Below are 24,355 nucleotides of genomic sequence, written 5' to 3' on the forward strand. Positions count from 1 at the left end.
AAACTCTTATTCGTGAAGTGCTAAATGGAAAATATTATGAATAACTAATTAGGCGGGAGATGTATAAATGTGTCCGACTAGACAGACTAACATAAAATAAATTGGTTTATTGCATTAGAATTAGTGGATGTTTTTCTAGTATTTTAATCAAAATGCCAGTCAACAAATACCTGATGATGTTTGAGTCCATTTTGAATGAGGTTTCATCGCAAATTTCTACTGTGAATGTGGTTTCCATGAAAACCTGGTGTGTTTTTTTCTCAATACATTCTACATTAGGCCAATACCTATATGAGAAAAATTGTAAAAAAAGGTGCTGACAGTATTCAGTGAAAAAGCCTTTTTCTATCTAAAGGCAGGATAGATAAATAGACTAAAGTTTGCTTTTATGAGGCTAGCTATTCTACATATGTTTTCATTTGTCTCTAAAACATTATAAGAACCCAACAGACCTGCATCTCCAGGGAGTTCAGACCCGAAGGGTTAAATGTAAACCATGCATTCAAACCAATTAAACACTGCCACCAAGGTAGGACAGTAGCACAACCTTGCAAATTGATGAAGACAATAGCACAAACATGCAATTGAAGTGGACAACAGCACAACCATGCATTATAACATCCAGATGTTTGGTATTCTCGTCAGACACTTTTTACAAATTTCATCAAGTGCTATAAAAAGCTTAAAGGGGTTTTCACACGACCAACATTTCGGCCTACTTTTTACATTTTCTCGGGCGGTGAAAATGAACCGTCTAATTTCCTGTTTATAAGTCCCGCGCAGAGCAGTAAGCTGATTCGGCCTAATGACCATGTGGACGATAGGGCCTGCGATTGGGTCCATTCAGGTATGACTTGATGCATCAACATCAATAGGGCATTGTATTGCTTGTATGAAGTTCGCTTTAACATGAGTACACATCCATCACTGTACAATGCAAGTGAAATAAGGATGTCCAAACATCAGAGTAGACATTCTGTCAAATTAATGTGGGGCGATCTGCATGACCGTGTAGACAACCCAGCCACAGATAAACATCAAATACACACCCAAATAAACACTCAAATAAACACAATAAACACTTAACTGGTTCGGGTACAAAACACTAAATCACAAGCAACATAACGTGCACTTTCATCTGATGCCCTCACGGACAACCTAAAATATGAAAATAACATTAAAACAACAGAAATACATGTACAACAAAAGTTACACAAATTAAAGGGAAATTTGGATAGGGTGTATCAAAAAGGTGATATTGCAATGCTCCTGGGAGCACAGGTTTATAGTTGACCGTCACTCATGTATTATGGATGTAATAGACTCAAAGTTGTACACAAACGCTTTGTAGAATGTTTGCGTACAATTTCTAATGTACTCAGTCACTTATTCTTTGAAAGAGCGGGCTACGGATATACTTCCAAAACTCTTACGTCTGAGGTATCTAAAAATATTTTCTTAACCAGAATTAGACCAATTACGAACCATTTGATGCAACATACTAAAACCTTTCCCAGCCATTTTAGGCTTGTTTTACAGGCTGCACTTTTTTCTAGTAAAATGGACTATACTGGAATTTGGGGGAAGGGGCAATGCACTTATAACCTTATTTTGGGGAGGGGCAATGCCACTTATAACCTTTAATACCGAACTGGAGAATTAAAAAATTTAACAGAGCATTGCTACAAGGGCAATAAGATTTATATCAGAAACTCTTCATAGATTTGAGCATTTATAGTAAGTTTAAGGGTGGACCAAAAGCCACAGCCATTTTGTGTAGATTTTGAAATCCTTTAACCATTATAACTCCATCTAAAATGAAGTGGCCAATTTAAAACACAGGAGCCTGTTCTCTGGAAAACAAAGAACATACTCCCACCCATGAAAATGCCATTCCCTTTGTTTTTAAGGAGTTCTGATTGCTTGAGGATTACAAGTTCTCGCAAAAATGGTGGTACCTATGGTCAACCCCTAGCCAAGTTTTGCTCACAGCCAACTCATCCACGGTTCAGCAGATATAGGTCATTAAGAAACTTCAGAAAATGTCAAGAATCTGGGACAACAGATCGAAATAACAAATCACAAATTCAAATTTCGAATTCCACAGACACACTTGCGGCTGAGACGCCAATTAGAGACAGGAACAACAGCGGAACGCAACTTCAAGAAACCACTTCAGATTTTTACGTGTAATTTTTTTTCAAATACCTCCTCGCCGTTTTCGGGATCTTTTTCAGTCAGTTCCGAAAATTCGTTACGGATAAACACGGGCGAGGTGGGCGCAGATAATGACGTTACCGTGAGTAAGGGGTTCTCCTCCAAATCGTCCTTATGGTCGCCATAGTTTATCGTCACCGTTTGTTTGTTGCCATGGTTACTCTGTAACGAATCAATAGAGTAACATTCAAACGCTGCAATTTGGTAACGATTCCGTCGGAAGCGGCAGTTGGTGTCGTGACACGAGGTTGAAGATTCTGATTCGTTAATTGAGACGGCTTGAAATTCCCTGCGGCTCGATGTAGAGGATGTCTTATAAGTGGTTCGAGGATGCACTCAAGGTTAGATGATGGCAATATACAACAATGAGCTAACAGATTTAGGACACAGGAAAACATCTCGTAAAGATAAAAAGATAGCTGTTAATTAGTTTGACCACATCTTGACATCTTGACTACATATTGATTGTTATTGTGCAATTTGGCAGGGGGTTGCATAAATCACAGAAGGACCAGTAAGTTCGGAAATGCCCGTTAAAAGTTCAAGTCGACTGGGCTATTGCCCCAGCCGTGAATGGCTCATAAGACCAGAGCTTATCCCGGATTCTGAGGCATTAAGCAACTAGGAGTATTACTCCCCCTGGATAGGATGCTGGTCTATCGCAGGGTATTTTCCCAGGCAAGCCTGGTACCCATTTACTCCTGTGTGGAGAGAAGAAAGTAGGGCTACGTGCCTTGCCTGAATACACAATGATGAAACAGTGTTGATCCATCCAAGTGTCAACGTTATGACCTTCTGGTTCTGAGCCTGGTGTTCTAACCACTCTGCCACTGATCCCCTTGTAATGACTAACCTCTTTGCTTATTCTGTACAGAAACTGACCTGTTTGCTAGTTTTACTCCCAGTCGACTCCTTGCGTGACACCTCTTCTCCCTGGTCACTATTTTGATTATTGCCTGTCCTCAACGCCACGCTGCAACTTCTGAATGCTGGCTGTCGGGAGGACTCTCGCTCTTCCCGTACCCTTTTGATGTAGTTCCTGAAATAGTCGCTTGAAAATTAGTAAAGATTCAAGAGACTTTTTGATGTTTTCTCCATCCTTGGACAAGGCACTTTACCTAATTAAACAAGAGAAAACTTAAAACTTTTTGATTCACAACAACGGATTAAGAGTGCAAGTGCCAATTTTTTTGTATGAATTTTTATCACCAAGCTAGCTCCTGATTTTCATCCTTGGGCAAGGCACCTTAACCCTTCAGCTGTGGGTATGTACATGTACATGGACCCCATGACGTGCTGGTGTAGGCATAGCACGTCATGGCTCCTTCAAATTTTAATTCACTATTTCTTGCTCGCACCCACTACTATTAAAGGGACAATATAGGCAGCAGCTAGGCAGGCAAGATAAAGTTACACGAAGTCGCCAACACAGGTCTCCCACATTTCACAGTACGTCGAAATGATTCATGCTTGTACGAGGAATATATTTAGTGCTGTATCTGACATGACCCAGGGCCCTACTGTGTATATTAGCCACCTGAAGATGGCCAAATTAGCCTCTCTGCTCCTGCCTATAGTCCCCCATTAAAGGGAAGCTATGGGAATGATTCCCCATTCGACCAACAGTTACAACCTTAACATATTCCTAAACTGCGTATTCTTAAAAACAACTGTGGCTCTTGGTTTTATAAATAAACAAACATTAATGAGTGAAATGGATGAGTTTATTTGCTTATTTTTGAATCAAGTATGCCGCCATCTTGGTGGATTTTAATCTGGTCTCTCCTCCAAACCGAGAGCCAATGACATCATGGATGCAGCCATTGTGACAATCAGCTGTTCGAACAATGGCGAATGCTTGGAATGACAGATGACAGTTCTTCGATTTCTTCGGGTTCTTCGTCGACGTCCGGCGATGAATCCTTCGATTACAACCGTGCATCACCAGAAGAACAAGCAGGTCTAGTTCCCTATGCGTTTGAGCCAAAGTACCAGGGCAGAAAAAGGTCTGGAAACTTAGTGGAAACGAGTAGTACTCGCCTTGATGAAAAAACTCCACTGCATCCATGACGTCAATCGCCCGGGAGATTTGAACAAACATGGCTACCCCCCCCCAAACTGCTTAATATTAAATGCAATTTTCTGCACTATCTAGGAATATTCATCATATCCTTGGTGTAGAGTATTTGTTTGTCATGTAACTTGGTATGTATTTGTTTAAAAAAATATTTGATTTTGCTGCATCAATTTATTCCCATAGCTTCCCTTTAACATGCTAAATACGCTTGGGGAACGTTAGTTCCCAAGTATAGATGGCTCACTTTTGAATAGTTTTGACCTTTCAGATAAAAGTAAGCTCTCCTGTTCAGTATTAGTGTCCACTGTCAGCATCAGATGGCGCTGGCCTACAAATGACTACCGCAGCAAAAGAGTTTAATTATCGCTCCCTACAATATTGGTATAAAAGATTTTTAAGACAGAATTTAGTGCTGTTCGTGTTGGTTATAAATGTGCACGGATAATTACTTGATATGTAAACATACATGTATCTGATTAAAATTGTTAAGAGTTTAGAGAAAAGTAGAGCTATAGGGTATGAAGCAATTTGGAAATTAGCCAGTCACCGAGAAGAAAGAGCTTTCCCAGTTGCCAAGGACAACTCGGCAAGTGGGTTTGCCAATTCCAAGAAAAACCAAAAAACACATTTTAGTTGAAATCAGACATGTTCTACATGTACATGTTGACAAATTCATCCAGTGCACATTCAGTGATATTCTAAAGTGAGGAATCTCATAATTTTTCCTCGGGAGGCCATACAAAAATATGTCGGATAGCTATGCTATGTTTTTATGGTGTATGTTATATGTTGACGCCGGTCCATATCCCCATTGAAATGAAAAATCTTTTGTTTCAACTACTATGAAATGATTGTTTTCTGTGATTTTCTTTTGGCAAACCCGCTTGATGAGTTCCCTACCTCTTGGTTGGCAGAAAATAAGTTTAAAGGAGTACCCCGTTCATATGTAATCGTGGGTAAGGAAAATAGAAATGCAGTTATACACAATGCTGCAGTGCATTTAAATGCAATTTTGCTGAAACGAACGGCAGAAAAGTTTTGTATAGTTTTGACAATAAGATGCCAGAATCAATAGATGAATTATGAATTTGTCTTCAAAATGTTAGAGGCGAGGATAAGAATGACCTTCGAAAAATGGATTATATTAAAGTGGTCGCCGTTCGTAATTACCAGGTCCAGGAAAATAGAAATGCAGTTATACACAATGCTGTACATTGTAGTGCAGTTATCATGCATATGAATTTGTTGAAACTCGGTACTAATATAGTGTTTGAATATCTGTTTTTACAACGGCATTGTTGATATTTATATCCAGTACATACTTACATAGTTCGAAATTTTCAAATTCAATTCTAAATTTCAATTATTTAAAAAACGGCGTAGGTCTTTAAAAAATTGGACTTTTTAAAGGGAATTTTTTACTTAAAAGAAGGGGAATTGAAAAAGCTAAATTCAGTAGAAAATTGATAATGAGAGGAAGCTAAACCAGCACCACCTATGTTTGGCACTAAAACCCCTCTTACCGTATTCGAATACCGGCCGCACCAATAAATATGAAGCCAACAATCGTTGTGCAAAACGCGATCGCTATAGTTTGGGTCAGGGTCAATTCTTTAATTTCTGAAATGAACGATAGATATGGCGTTATTTGATTGGTCGGTTTCCTCTTACCTTATCCGCAAGATGGCGGCTACCAGGAAAAATGTGCCGAGGATGGCGGAGCATGTTGATATTACGAGGATTTGATGACGAGTGAGGCGCCCACCTTCTGAAACAGGGAGAGGAAAACTGATATAAAAATATGGTACATGTATTACATCTTGAAAACTCTTTTTTTCTTTTCAAATTTTTGCAGACTGAGTCTGGAAAATCCTTCTATGATAGGAAGACAAGAAATCACGAGCTACTTCTGAAACAAGGAGAGGAAAATTGATATAAAATCTGACTTAATACATAGACCGGTTTATCCAGAAATCTTCAAGTGAACTTGGAGGAGTTGCTAAATCAGTACTACAAACTCTCACCAGTAGGCCTAGGCCTATCACCAGGTTGTAGTAAGACAAACTGGACAAAAAGATATGCGAAGAGTCTCACTGTAACTCAGGGGTTTGAACCAGGGACCTCTTGGGCAGAGTTCGACTGTAACCCGAGGTTGGACTCGGTCGGGTCGAGCTCCAGTCGAACTTCATTTTTTCCGCGGGTACCGACCCGAGTGACGTCATATCTGACCTAGTTAGCTACTCGGGCTCAACCCTCGATGGCATGAGCGTTGAACTCAGCAGACTCGACAAAAACCACGTGACAAAATGGCGGCCTCGAAAACGTAAGGGATAAATTCGTGATTTTTACATTGTTATATCCAATATTGTGTACTCCTGTAATAACGCTGTTGATAAATATTGATAGCTGTTATGTGAAGCCATTATTATCGGGTGAATGGGATAAAGTTCGGTCAAAAGTGTCACGAACACCCCCCTTCCAACTCTGAAGTGGGCTCTGAAGTCCTGCAAACTGAATTGCGGGATAACATTTTCTGCAAATCCAGTTATTTTGGGCACCCATTTCCTTCTGGCGAACAAACATAGTGTCCATAAATGTTCTTGACTTGTCAGCTCTACATCTATTGTACTATTGGGGAAAAATGAAGTCTAAAAATTCGTATATTGCCGCTATATCCGCCATGTTTAAACAAACCAAATCAACCCGAACCGACTCGACTGCGTTCGCGTGCTACCCCTACTCGACATGCGCATTTAAGGCATGATGTCATCGCCTGAGGAACTCTAAACCGACCCTAGAGTTACAGTCGAACTCAGCCTTGGCTGTAGTCCAAAGACCCAAGCCTGACCAGACCACAGCGACCCCTGGATTTCATCCTGACGCTGTCTCAGTGTCTTTGTTTTTTGGTTTTCATTTTTAGATTACTCTTTATTGACGACAAAACATGCATATACAGGTATAACAATAAAACACATGAGGTTTTTTTGTGTTTTTTTTAAATCGTGCCTTGACCCTCCCCCCTCCACTACCACAACCACCAACCCCAATTACATCCTGTCCTTAACTCATGTCTAGTGTTGTCAGGATTCGCTAAATAATTCACGTCCGTAATGAAAACAACTACAGCTATAGCACAATCCTGATGACAACACCCAATAAAATCATTTATTCATAGATACATTGTCGTGATGCGTCAAAACAACTTCCGACACTTCCCGATTTACTGATCAAGCTCATCGTCTCGTGTACGTCGTAGTGTCAGTAACTGCCAATCCGTCACCGCACCATTTCCCGCCCGATGTGACATAATTGTTTTGCGAAGGTAACGAAGGTGACATGTGTGAGATCATTGATGTTCAATTATCCCTCTGGTGATCACTGCACGCGACAATTGTCCGGTTAATTTGCGGATGAGGGTATCAATGATTAAATGGTTTCAGAGTCCCTGGAGCAAATAGTAGTCGGGATGATCGAAAGCTTCCCTATTTATAAACATTCTCCTAATCATATTCAAGCATATTCTCCCTGCCAATATTAACTTCCATGTTGCGATGTCGGAATGAGATTGCATAGTGTAATCAGACTGAAAATCTCTCTGCCAGCATTAGAATTAGCTTCTATGTTGTGATGATACTGTACATTACCGGTGTACATTGCAAATGGGTTATAGTGTATATAATCAGACTGAAAATCTCTCTGCCAGCATTAGAATAAGCTTCTATGTTGTGATGATACTGTACATTACCGGTGTACATTGCAAATGGGTTATAGTGTATATAATCAGACTGAAATTCTCTTTGCAGCATTAGAATAAGCTTCTATGTTGTGATGATACTGTACATGGGTTATAGTGTATATAATCAGACTGAAAATCTCTCTGCCAGCATTAGAATAAGCTTCTATGTTGTGATGATACTGTACATTACCGGTGTACATTGCGAATGGGTTATAGACTGTAATCAGACTGAAAATTGCCGCAACTACAGATTCTTAACTCACTTCGGAGATAAAATTACAAAAATGTATGTTATTCAAAATGAAACTATGTCAACTAAAATCTTTTTATGTTAATCATCTTAACCCGAAACAAACTTTCGAGTGACTGGACGGCCTAAAAGGTGTATACAGATGAAATGCCCAAGCCTAGGCCATTCAGGGGCAATGATGGTGGCAAATTCAAGCAGAGACAGAAGGCTTGTGGTATTCGACTCGATGACTCGACGACGCGATGACTCGATGACGCGATCAAGTTGGAATCTTTTTAAAGAATATCACTGCCTGGACTGTAATTTATACATAGAATCATAAGTGGAGGAAAATAAAAAAGAACCGATCATTACCAACCCCTTTCCAGCTGTTTTCACCGTATCTAATCCGACCATTTTTCGTTTCCTACAAGTTCGCATTTTTGATAAAACCATGCGCCATGTTGCTATGCAAGCTTACCGTCAATACAGCTGAATACACCTAAATATAGCTGGTTCAGATCAACCTCCTACCCAGGTTCTTTACGAGCAGAAATTCCAATGTTAAAATGACACGCGAGTTCCTGGAGACAAGGTTGGCTCTGGATATCCGTTCAGCACGGCAATATTAAATGTCCTATACACCTTTCCAGAAATGGGGCGCTGAGTGTCCGAAATAGTGATGTCATAAGGGGAAACTAGGCCTGTGGTGGAGGGACAAAGGAGATAGTCATGGTTGACCAACACACTTGGATGCCTTTAATGACGGACAAGGGGGAAAAAGTTAGTTCCAATGCAAGCCACCAATTTCGGAAAGCATGTATAGGGGCTGATGTATTGGGGGGGGGGGGGGGGGGGGGCAGATGTCAAGGGGCGGAAGAGGGACTGAGTGACTGAGTCTAAAAAGCTGCACATATGCGAAATTCCGATTGTTGACAGACTACCACATGACATCTGACATTGGCCACTGGAAGCTTGTTTGTCAATTAAATCTCCGGTCATTTTGCATGCTATGAAACGTCCGCGAGTCCTTTAAATATCAAAATCAATCGCGGGGACCAATCTTCAGTGGCCATGGCTGGGGGGGGGGGGGGCACATCCTTCTACATACCGTAGCTGGGTATGGGAAGGCCGAGCTAAAACCTCTGCTGTTGCAGCGGTAGCCCGGAGACCAGGATCATGGGATTCCGTATTTTAGCAAAATCCATAGCAACGATCGCGTCATCGAGCCATCGCGTCGTCGAGTCATCGAGTCGAATACCACAAGCCGAGACAGAACCACATCATCAAATACAGACTTCCAGTCCTGCACAAGGAGGATGAAAACTGTCAACTCTGCAAACTGTCTCTTCACCCCTGACCTCATTTGAATGATATATACGCAATTCCTCCGAAGCCAATTATTAAAGGTACAGCACCACCGCCTGCCCAAGAAGACCCAGACGTTGAAATCTGCCCCACGCGACCTCTAAATACACATTTCTCCAATGGTATTGACCGCTATTATCCAAAAACGATGATATCGGACTTCGAGGTGATGAACTGTACCAAGTCTATGAATAAATACAATTTTGTGTCTACACATTCACCAGTATTGATCTCAATGTCATCATTGATAGACGAAAGTGGTCAATATGGTGTAGCTGAGGAAGTAATCTGATTGGCTATTTTGGATGAGAGGCTGAGAGCTTGGTCAAATAGTGGGTCACTTTTGTGGCGTCAGCGATTCAGCTGAGTATGCGGAAACTAATCCATTATGAATATTTGTAATATTCCATTTCTGATATTAAATTGCCATGGCCACCACACTGACAATTCCATTCCACACACACTGGCAATAACCTTGAATAAAAAAAACGTCACCAGATCTCGCAATTTTTTCGAACAAATTGATTCATGATATCATGGGATGTATGCAAGGCTAATCCTATCATTTCACCACCAATATATGGCTAATCCAGCCATTACGTTGATGCAAAAATGTTTTGGCATGGTACGCAGTGAATTGGTGTTAAAAGATGCTGGGTTTCAGAATGATAGGTAACGCAGTCCACATAGTATTGTTGATGATTAGTCATGTCCTTTTTTGTGTCGATATTGATGGGGTATTTTGATGTGCAGTCAAAATCTTCTTAAAATAGTCACATCCCTGAAAGAGATCGAGACAACCGCTTCTTAACAAATGTCAAGCCAAGGTTAATGTCGTGATGATTGTCATTCTAATCTCATGAATCCGCGACCAATGGTCTCAAGAGTATTGACTTAGTCTACTGGGAGGGGAGACCTCAGTGACAATTAACCGCTGATCAATAGACAAAGTGACCTTGTAGATTTCGTGACGCGATATCGTTACTATTTGCTTGAGGAACATTGTATTTATCTTCACTTCAACATGTACATGTATGTACATGTAGAGTAGAACCTCTCTATTAAGGACACCCTCTACTTGCACAGCAAATTATCATAGTGATACTCAAAGCCAATGTCAATTCTATTACGCTTTACTCTCTATTCATGCATTTCGTGCCATTATACTCCTTCATATGTACAATGCACAGAGTCATTCAAACTATACAGAATCTTTGAGTGAGTTTTCTCAAAAAGAAAAATTTGCTGATTTGGTCTCTTCGTGAAATCATCGACGAATATATATGAACTAACGCTGTACCCCTTTAAGCGGTGCTGCTTGATTGGTGCATGGTGTATATCTGACTGATGAGTGGCCATCTTTGATCTCATCGAGAACACCAATCATTCTCGTATCAATGCTATGATTTGTGACAACAAGATAGCTGAAGTCGATGTATCTATGCTACAAGATAGCGCAGATTGGAAGAGTTCTTTCGTTGATTACAAATCGACAAATCCCAAGGGACATGAAGAAATCGTGCTAGAAGCATATATGGTAATCACAGTAGCTTTATGAGTATGATGCCCATGTATGCAATATCTTGGTCACAATGAACTCCTTAAAGGGACAATCTAGGCAGCAGCTAGGCAGGCAAGATAAAGTTACACAAAGCCAGCAATAGGGGTCTCTCACGTCTCACACTCGTCAAAATGATTCACGCTTGTACGAGGAATATATTCAGTGCTGAATATGACATGACCCAGAGCCCTTACTGTGTATTTAGTCACCTGAAGATGGCCAAATTGGCCCCTCTGCTCTTGCCTATACTATAGTCCCTCTTTAAGGAAAACGGATGATATGTAGATACGTACTAAATATTAATTTCAGCATTGCCATTATGTAGACAGATATACAAATACTATAAATATCAAGTTTCAGCAAAGTCATTTGTATAATAACTGTACTATGGCATTGTGTATAACTGCATTTCTATTTTCCTTGACCACCAGTACTTAGGAACGGCGAACCTCCCCCTTTCATAACCCGACCCCCCCCCCCCCCCCCCCCTCTTGCTGTTCTTCGACTCCAGTGCATCACTACAATCACCAGTGAAACGTTAACGTTATAGAAATCATATCAAACTTTTGGTCCTCGAGGCTCCCACTTTGAAGTACTCCTGCCATGATTACCAAAACTTCTGCTTGGCTGAACGCTGCCTTCAGATCTGCCCGAACTCTTAGATATGCAATCGTTAAAATGGATCTTTGGTATTTCAAGTTTTACTATTAAGCTGATAGCAAACTTGGATGTCAGGTAAACATGAAAACATGTGTCTGTTGCCACGATGAGACCAGAGACTATGTGCGGGAGTTGTGACCTGTTGCCACAATGAGACCTGAAACTATGTGTGGGAGTTTTGACCTGTTGCCACAATGAGACCTGAAACTATGTGCGGGAGTTGTGACCTGTTGCCACAATGAGACCTGAAACTATGTGCGGGAGTTGTGACCTGTTGCCACAATGAGACCTGAAACTATGTGCGGGAGTTGTGACCTGTTACCACAATGAGACCAGAGACTATGTGCGGGAGTTGTGACCTGTTGCCACGATGAGACCAGAGACTATGTGCGGGAGTTTTGACCTGTTGCCACAATGAGACCTGAAACTATGTGCGGGAGTTTTGACCTGTTGCCACAATGAGACCTGAAACTATGTGCAGGAGTTTTGACCTGTTGCCACAATGAGACCTGAAACTATGTGCGGGAGTTTTGACCTGTTGCCACAATGAGACCTGAAACTATGTGTGGGAGTTTTGACCTGTTGCCACAATGAGACCTGAAACTATGTGCCGGAGTTTTGACCTGTTGCCACAATGAGACCTGAAACTATGTGCCGGAGTTTTGACCAGTTGCAACAATGAGACCTGAAACTATGACCAACAGGTATAAATGGAGACTCTTTGGATATAGGTTACATCACACCATCATTTAACCATTGAACACCCCATGCTGCCAGAGTCATGCAGTTTCGCCAAATAGAAATTTTGCCAGTGATTGGCAGTTTTGTGATGTTACAATGTCTTCGTGCCAGAATTAAGAAATCATCAAATTACGCCCCAACCCTTGATTTTGACCTTTATTTTCTTTCTACTCAAGTGGTCTTGATTAAACAACGCAGGACCGCCAGCTCGATCTAAATTCCTTCATTCAATTTGTGCCAATATGGTTTTCGTCATTTCCAATATCTCAATAGTCATGCACACATTTTTTGTTATCTGTCATGGAAAGCTCCATTGGAAATGTTTCCAATATTCGCGACAGTATAAAAGTTGTCATCCATTTTCTCGACAACCAGAAGAAATTGCTGGCTATAAAATATGACATTTGTCACAGACGTGGTATCGTGATATACTCTTGAACTAAGACATCTATGAATTCCTAAAATAAATATATCGATTTCTAGTTTGTCAATAGAGTATCTTCTTTTTGGTAGCGCCAACCTTCAAGCCTTTAGAGACTGTATAAATGCTTATTGCAATTTCAATGGTCTTGTAACTGATGAACTCTAACTCTAAATCATATCAGATGGCCCAAGGTTACTGATAGGGAAGTTGAGACTAAAGTGACCTCAAGGATCCTTATATGCTCAGTCCAAATTACAATAGACACTTAAGAAAGCAAAAGGGGGGGGGGTAGAACACCAATACGACCTAGCAATGTTGATAAAAAAGGATAGGCATCCCCCTGAAAGTGATCTGTGTTGACCCCTAATAATAATAGCATCCGTAGCCTGATCCAAACCCAATGTCACCACGAAACCCAGCACAAACAAACAATGGCCGAATGCCATAGTCAATAAGCCTCGTTAATAATGTTAAGTCTTATATCAGCTTGCTCAGACAACACAACAAGCAGTTTATTTAGTAACCAAAAGCTGGAACCTGTAATCATAATCGTAGCGTCACCGGTACTTGAAATTGAAATAAGAGTCTTATTAATACACTGGCACTGAGGATGATGATAAAAGTCGTTTGAAATTTGTAACTGAATTTGAAAATTGTGTGTTATACGTTCTGAAGACAGAGAGGGAAAGCCATCATCAATGTAGAGTTTCAGAGAAGGCCATGAAAACTGTGAGCATAAATGGTTTCTTCAGCTTTTGGAAGGATGGATTGAACCCAACTTGAAAGAAATGGCTTCCACCAGAACTGCAACTTCTCCAGACTGGATCACTGAAAATTCTTTGAGCTGCTAATTATAAACAATGCACTAAAACAGGTGTAACCAAAGGCCCACCTTAAATTCAAAAGTCGTTTCAAAATCTGCCTTGCAACAGTACGGTATTAGAGATCGGAATTAGTTTGATACTACAATTGGTGATACATGGTAGTAAGCAGGGGTATTATCCTCCTGGCCATGTAAATCCAACACCCCTGTAGCCAAAACACACAAGGCACTACACTTCTGACAGCATAACAAAGATGAAATAAAATGATGAATTGTTGAATATTCTGCAATTATGTTCATTACAATAAAATTTTACAAGTTCTATTCACATACATGCAGGCAGGTGCTATTTTTGTTATTGATAAGTTCTACTTGGAGACATACATAAAAACAATGTCTCCCAAAATGTGAAAAGAATAATTAGACATTGCTTGTCTTGGAATATACATGTACACCTATTTAATTGATGATATACATGTAACTGAGGAATGAGGGCTTATTGTGTAGTTAATGTGCCATATTGCTAATACACAATAACTTTGTGATGATACTGGCTAATGTTACATAATAATTGGCAGAAACCATGCCAATTAAGCCAAACTGAGGGAGTGACACTCAGGTGTTGGTGCAGATTAAAAAGTTTTGGCACCTCAGACTCCAAGTAATTACTGTAGGCTTAAATACTGATTGATATGCTGGCAGCAATTAAGCATTACTCAGTAATTAGGTGACAACAGGGAGTGGGTGGCATTAACAGTTTTCTCAGCCGCAAATAAAAGGTTCTGGTAATTAATTAGCCTTGCAGTTTGATTGGTGGGTGTCCAAGCCTGGACGACGGAGCACCTATAAATATTAGGCGGATTCCCATTAGAACCATATTCACTACAACTCTTCATCCGTACACAAGGTTGGAATCTCCATTCAAAATGTTGTCTTCATGGTGCCCAGTTGGTAAGTTATTTTTCTACTCCGTGCAATTCTATTCGACTTCAGCTAGGACTTGAGGTTCACCATTTTGGTAGAACTTGAAGTCCTAAAGCAATGAGAACTCAATTGGGAGTCAGTTCTTTGTTTTTAGAGACAATCTCCCAGCTAGGTAAACGAGCATTCACTTTATTTTGAAGAAGTTCTAATTGTTTTAGGAATTCAAAATCTACTCTAAAATGCACTAGGTGGTAAATTTACTCGGGTCAATTCTACCATGTGGTGGGAGGTTTGATGAAAGAACAATCCTCAAGGTTTTCGCTTGATTAATCTCACATGAGTCACATCATGGAGCTATATACTATTTAGAACTTCTTGGTCTCATCTGCCAAACTGCTTCGGATCGGAAATGACATGGTTTGATCAGATTCAACTGGAAATCAATTTGATTTTGGCCTTTATTTCATTTATTGATGACCTTTTTTGGGCCATGACCAGGATTGTAAACTCGTTCCAACAAATGCAGGGGACCAACTGCAGTCAATTTTTAAAGTACACAATTGATGCACCTTGTATAATGTCAGTTCAGTGCAAGCACTGCACAACAGTGACTATTGAAAGAATCAAAAATGTGTCCATTCATCATCAAGAGAATAAAATTGTCTACATCTACACAACTCTTATTTTCAGTTGCTCTCTTGCTTGCTTGTTCAATGTGTTCCACGACCGGAGTCACCACCCTCGCGACTGCCGGCCCTGTTCCAACCACAGCAGAGCCAAGTAAGTATTCTTTACAACAACTTCCCCTGCTTCCTGGAATTTCAGAAATAAAAAAAAGAAAACCTTTGGTTTCTGAATTGAAAAACAGGATTTTTATCACCCTACACCTCTTATTATACTTTGCTTGAGGGTTTTATACAGCTTTCATTATTTTCCTGACTTTCATTAAATTCATCAAGGCTTGTGATTCTTCAAACAGTTATCGGGACAGTATGTGTGGTGTTCGGACTGATTATCTGATTAATATGTAATGATTCCGCTTTCCATTTTTTTAGGTTCCTCTGTCACCACCCCAACGGCTGACATCACTGTCGCCCCCACGGCCGACATCACCATCGCCCCAACTGCAAAGGTCACTGCCGACGTCACCACTGCCCCAACTGCCGACGTCACCACTGCCCCAACTGCCGACGTCACCACTGCCCCAACTGCCGACGTCACCACTGCCCCAACTGCCGACGTCACCACTGCCCCAACTGCCGACGTCACCACTGCCCCAACTGCCGACGTCACTGTCGCCCCCACGGCCGAAGTCACTGTCGCCACAACTGCCGAAGTCACTGTCGCCCCAACTGCCGAAGTCACTGTCGCCCCCACTGCCGAAGTCACTGTCGCCCCCACTGCCGAAGTCACTGTCGCCCCAACTGCCGAAGTCACTGTCGCCCCAACTGCCGAAGTCACTGTCGCCCCCACGGCCGAAGTCACTGTCGCCCCCACGGCCGAAGTCACTGTCGCCCCCACGGCCGAAGTCACTGTCGCCCCCACGGCCGAAGTCACTGTCGCCCCCACTGCCGAAGTCACTGTCGCCCCAACTGCCGAAGTCACTGTCGCCCCAACGGCCGAAGTCACTGTCGCCCCCACGGCCGAAGTCACTGTCGCCCCAACTGCCGAAGTCACTGTCGCCCCAACTGCCGAAGTCACTGTCGCCCCCACTGCCGAAGTCACTGTCGCCCCCACGGCCGAAGTCACTGTCGCCCCCACGGCCGAAGTCACTGTCGCCCCCACGGCCGAAGTCACTGTCGCCCCCACGGCCGAAGTCACTGTCGCCCCCACGGCCGAAGTCACTGTCGCCCCCACGGCCGAAGTCACTGTCGCCCCCACGGCCGAAGTCACTGTCGCCCCCACGGCCGAAGTCACTGTCGCCCCCACGGCCGAAGTCACTGTCGCCCCCACGGCCGAAGTCACTGTCGCCCCCACGGCCGAAGTCACTGTCGCCCCCACGGCCGAAGTCACTGTCGCCCCCACTACTATTGCCTCCACTGCGGGGCCTGTTCCAACCACAGCTGAGCCCAGTACAGGTACGTATATTCTTTACCATGTCCTTTCTCCCTGTATGCCTTTCATTCTTTTTATGACTTTTTTGTTAGGTCATCAAGGCTTGTGGGTTTTGCCAAAACATTCCTGACCATAATTATTGCCTCCTGGAATTGTACAACAAAAAGCAGAGTGACGGATTGATTTGTGTCTAGAATTCCTGAAAAGGGACATAAATGACCTGGAAGTATTCTGGGTTGAGGAACCCTGAAAATGTCACCCTGAAAAAGTTATCCAAAACTAATCAGTCATTTTTCTCAATTCCTACAGCCTACTCCTGCCCCGTATGGATGAAGTTACATGGCAACTCCTGCTTTAACTTGGTCAAGGGATCGAAGACCTGGCAGAAAGCCCAAGACAACTGCAGGAGCATTGGCACACGGATGGGTATGGAGCCTGGCAACCTTGCAACACTGGCAGATGAGGCCACCATGACTTTCATTGTTGACACTCTCCTGTAAGTAAAAATTATTTGTCTTCCTGCCCCAACCTCGTCCTTCTCTCATTCTGCTCCGTCTCGGACTCCCGACTCAAGGCGCAGATGCAAGGGAAGCACTCCCCATATATCATATCTTTGAAATTGACAATTAAATATTTGAACTTGCCAAGAATTTTGATGAGAAATACAGTGCATGCCCCCTCTTTTTTCTGCTCCGGGATCCAACACTTGCTTTTGTTTAAGCAAGACTTTTTGGTTTGGTATTCTATTCATGAATTGCAGCACGCATAATTTTTCGATTTATAGACTTCAGTTTTTCATACAAATTTTTGTTATAATTTTTATCAAGGGAATGGCAATTTAGCGGTTTATGAAAACAATTCACTCAAAAAGGAATATGAAACATGCCACAAAATGCTTTATACTGTTCTCTTTTGGTTTCAGGTACAAACCACGTGCAACCTGGATTGGGCTGACTGATGTCTCCTCCGAAGGAACCTGGGTTTGGAGCGATGGAACAGCTTACAGCTACAGCAACTGGGCAACTCTGTTTAACGTTGCAGAACCTGCAGGCGGTGTGGAGCAAAACTGTGTAACAATGGCCCGTTTGACTGGCCAATGGAAAGACGTGAGGTGTACATCAAAGAAATGGTCCGTGTGCCAATTTCCAGCAGTAAACGAGAATTAATCATTGGAAAATCACTGTAATAGACATTTTACCTTGGAAGCAGAAATTCACATAGTGAATTCATATAACCATGAACTTCTGAAGTGTGTGATGAACTTGTGATAATGATTTTTTTTGAATTTTAGACCATGGTGTAACCATGAACTATTAGTAAGTAATCAGTGAAATAGATCTTTCAATCTTGAAAGCAGAAGTTCACATCGTGAATTTATATAAGAGTATGCATGAACTTCTGAAGTGTGTGATGAAGCTGTGAAGATTATTTGAAGGCCATGAAAGTGTGAAGTGTGTGATGAATTTATGATAATGATTTTATTGTATTTTAAACCATGGTGTAACCATGAACTAAAGTAATCATTGGACAATGACTGAAATAGATGTTACACCTTGAAATCAAAAATTCACATAGTGTTGCCGTGAACTTTTGTTGTGATAATGATGTAACCATGGTGTAACCATGAACCAAGTGTATGACGAATCTGTGATAATGATGCCGGGATCAAGGCTGATGCAGTTTTCACATAGTGATTCTTAACCATTTTAATGATTATTCAACTACTTTTACTCTAGGTAGAACAACTATATTCACAAACTAGTCGTTTTTACGAATTAATTTTAAGAGTGTGTGAAGAATACTGCAAAATACTGTGAGAGCCCAAAAAGACCTTGACAAGCCTGGTAATCTCACTCATGAAAACCAACATTTTCAAATAATTTTCGAGGAAATTGACCAAGTTACTTCTACAGGGTTTTAGGAAATTTTAAAAGCCTCTTATAAATTAAGACTAGAATAGAATGTATGCATGTTTTTAATGGGGATTATAAAGCGCTTTAAAGGTGCTATTAAGTGGCTTAATATACAGAATACCGGTGATGATGCAAATATTTGCTGATGTATATTTGAAATAAATATAAATTTGATACCAAATCGTAGTTGTTATACTTTCGAGGATGCCTCCCCAACAGGTAATTACAGTGGAACCTCCCTTAGTGGACACCTCTCTATTAAGGACAACCTCTCTATTGGGGGACACTAGTTTTGGTCCCAAATTGGTATTTTCTATTCAATTCGACCTCTCTAATCAGGACACCTGTCTATTAAGGACATTGCCAGTAGCGCACTATGCACCTCACGCGCACGATATGGGACCATGTACATGACATGCATTGCACATCACCCGCAAACGAAACCGCTGAACGTATAAAACCTTTCAATGGCTCCTTCTTCAGTTTCTTGAAAACATCTTCTTCGCCTCTTGACGATAAAAGGGCAGTGTGCAGCCATAGATTACAAAATTAAAACAGTAGTTAAGCACGCTAATTAGCGTGAGGAACTTAACGACAAACCAGGGATAAACGGCTCGTTCTTCATCCATGTTGTCTGCCTCTTCTGCCAGATACGTAAAAGTCGTCGACAGCGGGAGAAGAAGGGCGATGTAAAGGGTCGAAACAGGCATAAGGGAAAATAATAACTTCCCCTCCTGGATAGATGTACCTTTATTTTCTCTAATTTTTTCCTTTTGGAAAATGTTAATGCGAGAAGTATCAAAATAATGGATAGGAATATGAGAATGAATGGTATGTAAGCAAAAGCAGCTGTGTCTAGCTGCCAAAGGATCGCAGCTAGGATTGGATCCGTTGCATAGAAGCAAAGTACTGGGGTCCCAGGGATGTTCTCCATGAGCACGGCCCGATGGATACTCACGAAAATGCCCAACATGGCTAGATGGATGGCAGGATGGAAGGACAAACACCAATCAATTAGCTATTTGACTAGCTCCGCTGACTTTGTCAGCTGAGCTAAAAATGACAGTTTCTAAAAGCAGTGCTACAGCATGCGGAGAGCACCTGACACATAATGTACATGATTTGCGAGTTCACAACACTAACAAAACACGGTCAAATTTCTGTTTACCGGAACCCTCCGGAAATATCATCTATCGATCTTTTAAATCACTGATAATAAGAATATCAATGACAATACTTACAATTTTGAAAAAATGGTGTGAATTCGTTAATTTCCGGTATTTTTTCATGAAATTTTCAGATATTTGTCAAGAACGAATGGAGGAAACTCGGCATGCGGATGCGTACAATGATTATATGGCACGAAATAACAAACTGCGCATGTAGTAACCAGCTTGTTGCTAGGGTTAGTGGAGTCAATAGAGTAAATCATAATGGCGGCTGTCGGAACCTCTGATGGACAAAAGGGCAGCGAGGTGCAAGGTGTGAAGGGCGAGAACAATGACTAAACAATGCCTGATCATTGTAATGAAATGGCCAGGGCCATTGTGCTCACCTCATGTGGAGGAAAGATGGATAAAGAGCATGGTATTGTGTCATGTAGTGTTAGGTTTGATGTAGGTCCAAGCAATTACAATTTCCCCAAAATGGCCAATTTACAGTACATTCGACCTCTGTGACCTTGAAAAGTAGGTCAAATCAAAGAAGACCCGGGTGACACATTGAATGGTTGTTAGAATTAGATGTACCTATGATATAAAATTGGTGCCAATCGGGCAAGTCATTACTAGGAATAATGGCATTTTGAAGAATTTAGGATTTGGCCCCCTCCCTGGAGGCCAAACGGCAAATCAGATCGCACCAAACTTTGGTACCTGAGATCACCTGACCAAGGGGTACATGTGTACTTAATTTGTGATCAATAGTCATTGCAGTTAAGATACGTGCCATAGTTACGGCCTGACGGCGAATTTATGCCATTTGACCTCTGTGACCTTGACAAGAAGGTCAAATTAAAAACCTGTGTGACATATACTGTATGGTTGTTCGATGTACCCATGATATCAAATTGGTGGCAATCGGGCAAGAAGTTAAGGAATAATCAAATTTTTAAGGTTTTTAGATTTTGCCCCCTGGTGGTCAAGTGGTGAATCATATTGGACCAAACTTTGGTCCCTGAGATCGCCTGACTAAGGGGTAAATGATCACCAAATTTGGTATCAATAGTCATTGCAGTTTAGAAACGTGCCATCGTTACATCCTAACGGCCAATTTACACCATTTGACCTCTGTGACCTTGAAAAGGAGGTCAAATCAAAAACCTGGAGGATATATGATGCACCTTTGCTAGAAGTACCTACCATATTTTTTTCAAAATTTCCCGACTACTATTAAGGGAGATATTGCATATTTTCACTTTTAACGTTTGGCCCCCTGGTGGCCAAACCATGAAACGAATCGGACCGAAACTTGGTCTCTTAGGTGTCATTACATATGGGTACATGTGTACCAAGTTTCAACTCAATAGCTCTAACAGTTACGAAACGTGCCCTGCTAACGGACGACGGACGACGACGACGACGACGGACGACGGACGCCACGGTATGGGATAAGCTCACCTCTGCTAAGAGGTGAGCTAACAAAGTCTCCCAAAATGTGAAAAGAATAATTAGACATTGCTTGTCTTGGAATATACATGTACACCTATTTAATTGATGATATCTATACTATAATGCGCGTTGTGGCCGCTAAATAGGAGGCGATTTTTGTTTCAAAATTGGGCCTCGAAAATGCGTCGAATTCTTGCAACTTTTGGTTTCGTAGGTGTGGATCATAAGTAAGAGTGTCACTGAGGGTGTCATAAGTCGAATATCTTGGTGGTTTTAGAATAAATAACAACTTTTCAGAGAGCACGTCGACTGGAGAGCTCCGCTCATTCTCAAAAGCATACACAAACTTCACGCATATTCTCCCTGCCACATCAGTATTAGCTTCCAGCACGTATGTAGTGCTACACAACCTGGTCCATGGTGCAGGGTATTAGCAGGGAGATTAATGATTAGCCTATTCTATTTTAGTTCTATTCGAGAAACAGTTATGCCAGGATGGACAAAATATGTACAGTGGCCAGCGCTTGCTCTTTGATTTATTCTTTACTGACTGATGTTGTCAGTTTGAATTGTGTTCTGCATCTCTCCATGCACCTGGCTTTGATCCGACAGTGGCATTGGGTACGGGAGTGGGTAGGTGATATGCCTAATATGTGAGGGCCTTATTTGGAACAGGACCTGCTGTCACTGGTCTCAATGCATTGTGTAAAATAGCGTACTCCAATCAATCTATTGGGGGTTGCATGTAGATAGCAGCAATAAGTCCCTAAATGCAGTTCATTGCGTGTTTAACCTTTAATAAAACTTCAGTAACGTTAGAAATTTAATGTAGTTCAATCATCGTGCCCATTTAACTAATGTATATTACATTTCAACTTTGCCCGCTCCAATGGGTATATGCTAGTACATGTAACTAATGGTGTGTTCACACTGGATGCGAATTGAAACCGAATTCCGTAGAGCGCTCTCCGGAATACGAATTGATTAATCCAGTTTCAGAACGGTCGCGTCACACTGGCCCGAATACCCATTCAAATTGGTTTAAAACGCGCCACACTCAATGCATACTAACGACGCGCCATCTATTGCCAAAGTTCGGGTCAAAGAGGAGTGTCCTCAGCGAGTCAACACCACCGTCGCTATTAGCGGAGAATCCCGGCCTCGCCCTCGAAAACGATGCCAAAACCGGGGAAAACCCCGCCGCGACGATGTTGCTGACCAGCATACCTTTGACCAACGAACCGGCGGCAACATACCTTGCAAGGAAATGGAAATGCAAGTCACGTGCAAGGGAGTTGATTTTTCCCTATTCTATGGCATAACGAAAAACGATTTGAGTTAATGAGATCATTTAAATACATCAGTTAACTAGTTCGGAGCACTAGTTCCCGCGGTCAAAGGTCACTTTCCATGCGCCGGGCGCATGCGCAGTGCGATCGAAAACCTTAATTCGTATCAAGCGCGTCACACTTGAAATCTCAATACGGTTTCGTTGATTCGGATTAGCTGATTCGCATTCAATTCGGTTTAAGAACCGTGTTGGTTAAAGCGGATTGAGATCGGTATGAACCGAATTGAGTGTGACGCCCCAATACGTATCAACGTTTTAATTCGAATTCAATTCGTGTTAAAACCCCAGTGTGACAACGGCTTAAGGTATGAGGGCTTATTGTGTAGTTAATGTGCCATATTGCTAATACACAATAACTTTGTGATGATACTGGCTAATGTTACATAATAATTGGCAGAAACCATGCCAATTAAGTCAAACTGAGGGAGTGACACTCAGGTGTTGGTGCAGATTGAAGAGTTTTGCACCTCAGACTCCAAGTAATTACTGTAGGCTTAAATACTCATTGATATGCTGGCAGCAATTAAGCATTACTCAGTAATTAGGTGACAACAGGGAGTGGGTGGCATTAACAGTTTTCTCAGCCGCAAATAAAAGGTTCTGGTAATTAGCCTTGCAGTTTGATTGGTGGGTGTCCAAGCCTGGACGACGGAGCACCTATAAATATTAGGCGGATTCCCATTAGAACCATATTCACTACAACTCTTCATCCGTACACAAGGTTGGAATCTCCATTCAAAATGTTGTCTTCATGGTGCCCAGTTGGTAAGTTATTTTTCTACTCCGTGCAATTCTATTCGACTTCAGCTAGGACTTGAGGTTCACCATTTTGGTAGAACTTGAAGTCCTAAAGCAATGAGAACTCAATTGGGAGTCAGTTCTTTGTTTTTAGAGACAATCTCCCAGCTAGGTAAACGAGCATTCACTTTATTTTGAAGAAGTTCTAATTGTTTTAGGAATTCAAAATCTACTCTAAAATGCACTAGGTGGTAAATTTACTCGGGTCAATTCTACCATGTGGTGGGAGGTTTGATGAAAGAACAATCCTCAAGGTTTTCGCTTGATTAATCTCACATGAGTCACATCATGGAGCTATATACTATTTAGAACTTCTTGGTCTCATCTGCCAAACTGCTTCGGATCGGAAATGACATGGTTTGATCAGATTCAACTGGAAATCAATTTGATTTTGGCCTTTATTTCATTTATTGATGACCTTTTTTGGGCCATGACCAGGATTGTAAACTCGTTCCAACAAATGCAGGGGACCAACTGCAGTCAATTTTTAAAGTACACAATTGATGCACCTTGTATAATGTCAGTTCAGTGCAAGCACTGCACAACAGTGACTATTGAAAGAATCAAAAATGTGTCCATTCATCATCAAGAGAATAAAATTGTCTACATCTACACAACTCTTATTTTCAGTTGCTCTCTTGCTTGCTTGTTCAATGTGTTCCACGACCGGAGTCACCACCCTCGCGACTGCCGGCCCTGTTCCAACCACAGCAGAGCCAAGTAAGTATTCTTTACAACAACTTCCCCTGCTTCCTGGAATTTCAGAAATAAAAAAAAGAAAACCTTTGGTTTCTGAATTGAAAAACAGGATTTTTATCACCCTACACCTCTTATTATACTTTGCTTGAGGGTTTTATACAGCTTTCATT

General features: G+C 41.6%; 1 protein-coding gene across 6 annotated transcripts in view; it reads right to left on the bottom strand.

Moving 5' to 3' along the window:
- Positions 1–24,355, bottom strand: part of LOC135497387 (uncharacterized) — a 123,477-nt gene that overhangs the window by 4,575 nt on the left and 94,547 nt on the right. For 3 of the 6 annotated variants that reach the window (XM_064787252.1, XM_064787249.1, XM_064787253.1), the window contains exons 4-6: positions 5,966–6,062; positions 3,100–3,256; positions 2,209–2,379 (exon numbers count right to left, since the gene is read on the bottom strand). In XM_064787252.1, the coding sequence (XP_064643322.1) occupies positions 2,209–2,379; positions 3,100–3,256; positions 5,966–6,062 (425 nt within the window). Of the gene's footprint in view, positions 1–2,208; positions 2,380–3,099; positions 3,257–5,817; positions 5,915–5,965; positions 6,063–24,355 lie in introns of all 6 variants that reach the window. The other 3 variants (XM_064787250.1, XM_064787251.1, XM_064787254.1) reach the window with 3 other exon arrangements.

This window comes from Lineus longissimus, chromosome 12 (assembly GCF_910592395.1).
Source record: "Lineus longissimus chromosome 12, tnLinLong1.2, whole genome shotgun sequence".
NCBI classification, from domain to species: domain Eukaryota; kingdom Metazoa; phylum Nemertea; class Pilidiophora; order Heteronemertea; family Lineidae; genus Lineus; species Lineus longissimus.